Here is an 8,848-nt window from a genome sequence, read left to right as displayed (position 1 = left end):
ATTTAACATTGAGGAACCAGTGCTACTGGTACATTTTCATTTGTCTCAAGTAGCTGGTAATGATTAATTCAAACACTGTATCAAGACATCTATTAACAGCGGTCTTCTCTAGAGAAGGAAGAGAAATTTTGAGTGCATGTATGTTGTATATAAAGGAGAGAAAAACGCAGTGGTGTGCTGGTAAATGTTTAACAACCAGCTCTTGGGGTGGTATACCCTGATTTGTGGTATTTTCCAATTTCCATGGTGTTAATACTCCCATCATGGCTGATTTCAAGCTGCAAATGTGATGTCACTGAATATAGGAATTGGAAAGAGATGCACACAATAAGTTTTTGTGAGCTGGAAGGAGAAAGGAGACTTTAACATGAACATTACTTTTGTAATGTCTTACTTTTTTACAGTATTCATGTATTACTTTTGTAATATAAAGGCTGCATATATGCTATATATATGTAATATATGTATGTATATACGTACATATATATGCATATATATATGCACACACACACACATAATCTTATCTACACCTGTGTGAAGATTAGTCCTAACAGTTTTCCTAAATGTTTCCATAAATTTGAGTGAAAGATCCACTAGAGACATAACATATTGAGGGGTCTCATAAACCAGATTGCTGCAGGGTTTCATATGACCACCAGGACAAAGTGCGGGGGTGTTCACTTTGTTGATTACCATGGTTTACCTTACTAGCCCACATCTGGTATATAAAACATCTGGCTTCAGTGCTGAGACAGAAGCTAAATGGAAAATGTGAAGATGCTTTGACAGAGGATAAAGAGAGATCTAACCTCAGGCCAGGAGAAAAAAAAGATGCAAGTTTAAATGATGAGAAAAATAAAACGAGCACACAAAATGTAAAGTTGTCGTTTATCGATTTTGCTTTCTACACTGAAGTGTGTCTCGGCAGCTTCTTACAAGAGTGGGAGGGGAATGGGAAGAAACAGTCCGTACTCCTTTATGGAATGCAGCATTCTCGGCCACATTGCAACTCAGAACAAACAGCCCAGTAGAGAGTAGGGCACGACTCTTGTTCTCATCAATGTAAACACAACATTAATATTGAAGATTCAAGAAAATGGGTAAAAAGTCCAGTGTCTCCTCAATCTGTGTAATGGTGAAGGTGCTTGCCTCTACCCTTGGACAGGTCCCACAGGGAGCCTGAGGTCGTGACCTCGTCCCAGCTGCAGCGAAGTGGGTGTGAACACAGAGGAACCCAACATGCTCTTCCTGAAGGTCTTGGAAGGGACATGTGAGTCTTCAGAATTGGGCTCGCATGGATGATTCAAGTTCTTCTAAAGGCCTGCGAGGTTCGTACCTTTCGTGTGCACAGAAACAGTCCCTTCAAAGCCCTTTCCCCATGAATCAGTCACTGCCAATAGAAAATGTGACCGGCTGTAAAGCAGTTGGTCTTCGTGTTTCTGCAGCCCCCATCTTAGCCCCTGGATTCTGGAGATTGGGAATTCGAGGTCATGGGGGCCTCAGACAGTCCTGAAGGAAGCTGCCCACGCTTAGATATTGGCTGAAGACTCTTGTGCTCCTTGCTGGACCACTGCTCATACAGGGATGTGGATTGTGGACCTGATTTGTCCTCCAGAGCCTTAAAAGATCCGATTTTCTATTTTGGATTTCCAGACCAAAAACAAATCAAATCCCCCAACACAAAAACAAGTCAAAACAAAACAAGAGTGACCTTGAGGATAAAGAACCAACCAATTCCACCTCCAGGTCCCACCAGGTACAACGTCCCCATTGGGTTTTTCCAAATGGTTGGTTCTGATCATTGGTTTTGCCCTCCCCTTGGATACCCAGCTGGATTGCAGGGAAAAGAAGAAAGCTTCTTCTGAATGAAGAGGCATTTTTGCTTTTATTTCCTGGGATGGCTAACCCCCAGCACCCTGACTTCCCTTTCTTAAAAAGCAACGAGAACATCCCGAAGCCCGGCTTGGTTGTGTGGCTTTGTGGTGGGCCAACCCCTTTGCTTGCTCTTACTCCTCCAAGAATGTCCCATTCTTGAAGAGACTGTGTAGATGAGCAATTTTTCCACACCCTGGGGATGCCAGGTCGTGGAGCAGAGAGGGGCTGGTTAGATCCTTGTCCCAGATCTCTGTAATAGGGCAGCTCTGTTGGGCCAAAGAAACAGATAAAAACAAACCAAAAAAGCAGTGCTCAATTTTGAGTTTGAAGGCTGGGCCCCCAACAGCAAGTGGCTCTCCCCTTTGAGAATGTCTCCCCCTAGCCGTGGGCTTCTTGGTGCTAGCTGTTGTTCTCGGCCGTGAGATACTTGAGGGCGGCAAAGCCATAGCGGCGGGACATGTCCTGCTGAAACTCCTCTTTCAGGGTTTTGAGACAGATGCGGTATTGCTTGTTGGACCGGAACTTGGTGATGTCGAAGCTGGGGGCATGAGGCATATGGATCATGTAGGCGTTGGGGAGCACGATGAATTCATATTCCTGGAGGAAGATAAGAGCAGTGTGAGTACCTGCAAGAACCTTCAGTGACGTATGATGAATGCCCAAGTGGATGATCGAATGGCTAAGTGAAGGAACGAAGTGGGGGATGACACCAACAAGCAGGGCAGCACCATGGAGAGCACAACCATGGTGGAGAAGGATGGTTCAGGGCTGTTTCCATGACCTTGGACTTCTCTGAGCCTTTGTTGTCTCACCTATAAAGTGAAAGGAATAACACCTACCTTAAAAGATGACCAGTAATGTATGGATAGTGCTGGGCAGAGCTCATGGCCCATAAAAGGTTCTTGATAAACGTGAGCACACACCCATGTGGTTGCTCGAGAATGACGTAAGCCATGAGAGATTCTCTTGCTCAATTAAACGACATCTGTTTATGTGATTTCTCGTAGGGCTTGATGAGATCTGACAGACTCAATAGATCAGTACAAAAAGAGGGGACAAAAAGAAATAACGGAAAAAAAAAGGTTCCACTGGACTGAAGCTCATCGAGAACAAAACTCTCACCTATATAACCTTATTACAAGTCACAGCATCATATGGTATCCTCCACTTGGCAGAATATAGATAAAAACTCAGACCAAAAATAAAAGGTCTCCAAATAGCCAAAATAGGTGACACAAATTTAGGACACATAACCCAAAGGACAACCTAGTACACCTCCACTCAGAATCTATGTGCTCTGATTTTGGACATAGTGTCTGATAAACTTGGGTCATCAGTTTCCAGGCTCAGAGCAGATCAGAATAACCTCATAAAGGGAACATAAGGATGGGAAAGGTAGCTGTTACAGATGGAGGAATACTGACAGCAGCAAAAAATGACAGCTGATGGTGAGGAAGGAGTGAGAAAAATCATGAAAAGGAAATACAGCGACTCCCAGAGCTTAGCTGTCTGGGACATTCCACGTGGAGACGGAGAACCCTACCAATGCCACTAGCCCCTACAGGTGTGGCTGGATTACCTGTCAGGTGTCTACTCATTATTTGTTTAAATCCCTGGAAAGGGTAAAATTATGTTTGGCATGTGCTATTGGCAAAGAAAAAAAATGTGCACCAAATTTTCAAGAGTACTGTCACTGTTGAAAACAAACAGCCCAGATCTTGGTGCTGGGAAATTAACTTTATTTGAACCAGTTCACCTCACCACATTGCTGGAAGCATGAATATTACAACATTCCTTTTCTTTCAAGCAGAAGCTAAGGCAGACTAAACATTTCTGTCTGTGAGCAGCACTGCCCCGTCTCCAAGTATTATTGAAAAAACAGATACTAAAGGCCACGCTTTCTACTGTTAAATATGGACACTATTCTGTAACCTTCTATCTACATCAGTGGTTCACAACCCTAGATGTTTACTAAAACCACCTGGGACCACTCAGGGCAGCCAGCCAGCACTGAGCATCCAACCTGAATTTGAGGTGCTCTATGAGGAGGTGCCTTGGAGAAGAGCATACAAAGAGAAAAAAGGGTGGGGTTGAGGGGCCCAGGCATCCGTCTCTAACTTAACCAGCTAACTCTGCTTTTGTTTGTTTAACACAGGAGTCCATAAACTGCGGCATGTCTGGCCACTGCATGTTTTTGTAAATCAGGTTTTATTGGAACACAGCCACGCCCATTTGTTTAGATACTGTCTATACTTGAATTACAATAGCAGAGTTGAGTGGTTGAAAAGGAGACCTGTAGGCCCCACCAAGCCCCCCAAATTTATTATCTGGTCCTTTACAGAAAAATTTTCAGACCCTTGGTTTAACCTATTAGAATTCTGCAGGAGATTCCTTTTGAAGCAGGTGTTCAGTAAGTATTAGTTGAATGAATGAAAGGGTTTCATGACTAAATACAGCCTAAAAATCATCACTCTTTTAGTTATAGTGTGGAACAATTAGCTGTATGCTTTGTGTCATTTATACAGAACTCCTAGAATGCCGTGTGTCAATTATATGACTCACAAGCAAAGTGATGAATGGGCATCACTTGCTCGTCTTCATCACTGGGTTGAGTGAGGATGAGGGAGTGAAATGGTTTGTTACAGCACACTCCCATTTGCCTGGGTCCTGGCCAGGAACCCAACTCTCACCCAAGGGTAGAAGAAAGAGGAATGGTTTGGGAATCAATAGCCCCAAGAATTAGTACTGCCACATCCTGACTCTAGGTCCCTGAACACGTCTTGTTCTCTCTTAGGTCTCTGTTTTCTTATCTCCAAGGTCCCCTTTCAGCTGTAAGATCTATGTCTCTCCTCCCTAACCCCTAACCCCCAGCACCAGGTCCATGATGTCCCATTCTTCTCACCTGTGCATCCAGTTCCATGATATGAGCCACCTTGTTCCAGCCAAAGCCCACAAACCTCCGGTCATACTCAGGGCAGTCCCGTCTCACAACGACGTATGGCTCAAAATCAGCCTCCCACTCAACCCGGTAAGGCGTGGTGGCGGTCCGCCACTTGGCGAAGTTTGTGGGTGCGTGGCCTTTCGTCCAGACATGGTACCTGGGACACGTGGAGAAAAGCCATTGGGGGGAGGGAAGGAACTGAGTTTCCAAACACTGCTGATTTGGAGGAAGAAAAGTTATATGCTGACAAAGTCCTTGTTGTGGGTTGAACTGTGTCCCCCAAAAAGATACGTTCAAGTGCTAACTGCCAGTACCTGTGAATGGGACCTGTGTGCAAAGAGGGTCTTTGTAGACGTAAACAAGATGAGGTCACAGTGGATTAGGGTGGGCTCTAATCCAAAGACTGGTGTCCTTATAGAAGACGGAAATTTGGATACAGAGACACACAGGGAGAATGCCATGTGAAGACAGAGGCAGAGATTGAAGTGATGCACACACATGCCAACAGTCACCAGAAGCTAGAAAGAGACAAGGAAAGATTCTTCCCCAGAGCCTTTCGAGGAAGCAAGGACCTGCCAACACCTTGATTTTGGACTTCCGGCCCCCAGAACTGTGAGAGAATAAATTTCTGTTGTTTTAAGTCACCCAGTTTGTGTATTTTGTTATGGCAGCTCTAAGAAACAAATCTAGTTGGTTATCTACATCCTTCGCTAACGAGGAGACTCTCACTATGAAAGGGTAAGTGAACTCCTGGAGTGCTCTGTATCATTTATACGGAACTGCAGGTTAGTCTGTACCAGAGTTATTCCTACCAGAGACCACTGTGGAAGGCAGAAGTCTAAAATGACCCTCAGTGACCCTGCCCTTGCATAATGTCTCCCCCTTGAGGCAGAACCGGTGAGGGTGATCACTCCTGTCATCATCTTACATTGTACGGCAAAAGGGATTTTTGTAGGTGTAATTAGTTTCTAATCAGTTGACTTTGGATTATTTAAAAGGGAGATTATTGAGGCGGGCCTGACCTAATCACGTGAACCTTTAGATCTGGGTTTGGAAGAAAGCAAAGAGCCATATGTGAGCTGCGTATGGGGGCCACAGGGCAAAGAACCAGCAGGAAAACGGTGACCTCAGTCCTACAAGCATAAGGAAAGGACTTCTGCCAACAACCAGTGATCCTGGAGGAGGACCACAGGCTCTGGAGGAGAACTGCAGTCTTGTCCACACCGTGATCTCAGCCCAGTGAGACCCTGAGCAGAGAATCCTGCCATTCTGTGCCCGGACCTCTGACCCTCAGAGACTGTGAGATAATTTGTATTGTTCTGAGCTTCTAGATTTGTGGTAGTTTGTTATACAGCAATAGAAAATGAATACCCAAAACAATAATGATAATAAGCTAATATTTATTAAGTACTTATCACATACTGGTTACATTGCAAATATTGTACCTATAGTTTTAAATTCTTATAACTTACCTAATATCAAGTTACAAATAGTAAGTGGTGGAGGTGGGATTCAAACTTAAGCAGCCTGGCTTAAGGGCCAGGACCCTTAACCACTATGCTGGATTATGTCTCTTATATGTCACTGTCACTCACACTCTCTGGCCTATACATAGAGCAATTAGTCAATGATGGTACACTAAGTTGAATTAATGTATAAACTAAAAACTTGAGAGGCACCTAAGACAGAAGCCAGTTAGTGGGGCAGGAATATGCCTCTGGAAGCTACAAAGAGATGGCAGGAGGCTGGAAATCTAGTGAAGCAGCAGACAGGGCCCAAGAGAAGTGGGTTAGGGAAAAAGAACATTCTAGAAAGAAAAGCTTCATAAAATGAAAGCAAGAGGGAAGGATGGGAACCCAACAATTTAGCTATAAGGAGAAAGGAGCTTGTAGTCCTGGGTTCCATCTATGCTTCGGGGAAGGCTCTCAAAACAAGTGAGTTTTGAGTGAGTGTTCAATGCAGCTAGTGGAGCCCTCCAGTTGGGGATGTGGCTGCTTCTTTATTTTGCTCCTTCACCACCGAGGCTGGACTTCTCCTGGACCCTCAGGGAACCGTCCGGTGTGGCTGAATGGGTGTTGGCCAACGGGTGGACTTTCAGTAAGTTGTGCTGTTGGGTGAGACAGCCACGCTGGGGGAAGGCAGGGACTTGAATCTCCGGCTCCACCAATTCAGCAACCTCCACCAAAACCCAATTCACTTGAGTGGAAGAAAAAGGAAAGGTGGAGTAATGCCACTTCAACGGAGTATGAGAAGACGGGATAGTGCAAGATGTCAGGACTAATTTAAAAATCAGGCTGGAAGGAGATGATTTCCCATTCGCAAACTTGTGGAACAGGCAGTCTTAACATTTGACACCTCTGACGGAACTGGCCCAGCGCAACCAATGGCTGTGAACGTGTATTCGGTTCAAAGCACAGCACCGTGGAGCCACTGCACCAGGGTTCAAATACCGTCTCCTCTGCTTAAGAGCTGTGGACCTCATACAACGAAGCATTTAAACCAGGCTTTACTCTCCTCTTGTGTGTCCACTGGGGAAAAGAATACCTTGTTCAACCGCGAGGAGCTTGAATGAGAAAATGTTTGTAAAGAGCCTGGCACAGTGCTGCCACCCACGTGTTCAATAAATGTTACTTCCCTAACAGGCGGCGTAACGAGGTGGCTAAAAACACTGGTTCTGGAACCAGCCTGTCTGGCTTTGAATTCTGTCACTCAACAGGTGCAGAGAACTTACTGAACCCCCCTGTACCTTTGCTTCCCTCTCTTGGTAAAACAGAGATCCTAATAATACGTACTTCATGGATTTATGACAATTATGTGGATTAATTCACATAAAGTACTTAGAGCAGTGACTGATATACAGTAATTCCTCAAAAAATGAAGATAGTCTCCTTATTATTTCCACTTTTTTGTAATTCATGGTGGTCTTATTCTCAGCGACATCAATGCATTGACAGCCATCTTCTTTGTCCTCCATCTTTAGAATCTAAACTCTCTGCCTATTATAATGTGAAAAAGAAGGAAAAAGAGAGGGGGAGTCCAGGGATAGCTGGGTCAGTTCTGTTCCCCTGGGTGGGGAGGCAGCTTCCATTCGCTCAGCCCGGAAGACGGACACCACGTCGAGTGGCTGGTCAGCACAGAACATGGTGAAGTTACAGCTGACCTGTCATTAAAATAAGGCACGGCCTGAAAATGCCCAAGGAACCTACTCTCAGACCAGTAGACAGAGGACTCCAAGGCTTGCTCTCTGAGACCAGCAACACTAGGTAGCCTCCAAAAAAAAAATCAGTGATGAGAGAGGTGTCCTGGGTGCACCTTGTAGGATGCAACTTTGAAGAGATTTGGGGCACTTGGCTTTGAGCAGTGGTTCTCAAACTCGAATGTGTATCAGAATCCCCTGGAAGACTATTTTTTGACAGTCAGATCACTGGGTTCCACCCCCAGAGTTTCTGATCCAGTAGGTCTGAAATGGGGCTTGAGACTTTGCATTGCTAACAACTTCCCAGGGGATGCTGATGCTACTGGTCCCAGGACCACACTCTGAGAATGGCTGCCCTAGAGGATTAGTAGGGGTGTGGACAATTCCTCATGCCAAGTGCAGTGGGCAGCAGGTTCAGCTGCCAGGAGGCTTAAAAGTTCGTCATTTGGAGGGAAGGTGACAAATGCAATTTCTCGGAGGGGAGGTCTCTAATTTAGCACTTGGCATGGTAGCTTGCAAACTATTGGCCAGAGCAGCAATGATGGACACACCCCAGCTCTCAGGCCTACAGACTTGGCCTTGAAATGAGTTCTTAAATCATCTGGGGATGAAGACAGAAGGAAGGAGGCCTTGGAAATTTGCCAGGTGTTCAGCCACCAGGCTATGGCGTCTGTGGGAGACTCAGACGGAGGTTTGGTCTCAGAGTCTCAATTTTTCCCTACATCTTCAAACACTGATTGGTAAGAAAATTCAGGACTTGTGATCAGTGGTCCAGTGGTATTTTGTTCAGAGCTCTGCAGTTCCTCAGACCTGGGCTGAACCCAGGCTCTGCCATA

General features: G+C 45.2%; 1 protein-coding gene across 6 annotated transcripts in view; it reads right to left on the bottom strand.

Annotated features, from left to right (window-relative positions):
* Positions 1–867: 867 nt before the first annotated feature.
* The window catches only part of LARGE1 (LARGE xylosyl- and glucuronyltransferase 1), a 529,018-nt gene continuing 521,037 nt past the window's right edge, over positions 868–8,848 (bottom strand). For all 6 annotated transcript variants that reach the window (XM_087448983.1, XM_087448982.1, XM_087448981.1 and 3 more), the window contains 2 exons: positions 4,778–4,973; positions 868–2,472 (listed from right to left, as the gene is read on the bottom strand). In XM_087448983.1, the coding sequence (XP_087305109.1) occupies positions 2,275–2,472; positions 4,778–4,973 (394 nt within the window). In that variant the 3' untranslated portion in view covers positions 868–2,274. The remainder of the gene's footprint in view (positions 2,473–4,777; positions 4,974–8,848) is intronic.

Source organism: Ceratotherium simum, chromosome 25 (genome assembly GCF_057802395.1).
Source record: "Ceratotherium simum simum isolate JZ-2026a chromosome 25, ASM5780239v1, whole genome shotgun sequence".
In the NCBI taxonomy this organism is placed as follows: domain Eukaryota; kingdom Metazoa; phylum Chordata; class Mammalia; order Perissodactyla; family Rhinocerotidae; genus Ceratotherium; species Ceratotherium simum.
The sequence above is the reverse complement of the archived record's forward strand: the minus strand, read 5'-3'. Positions and strand labels throughout refer to the sequence as shown.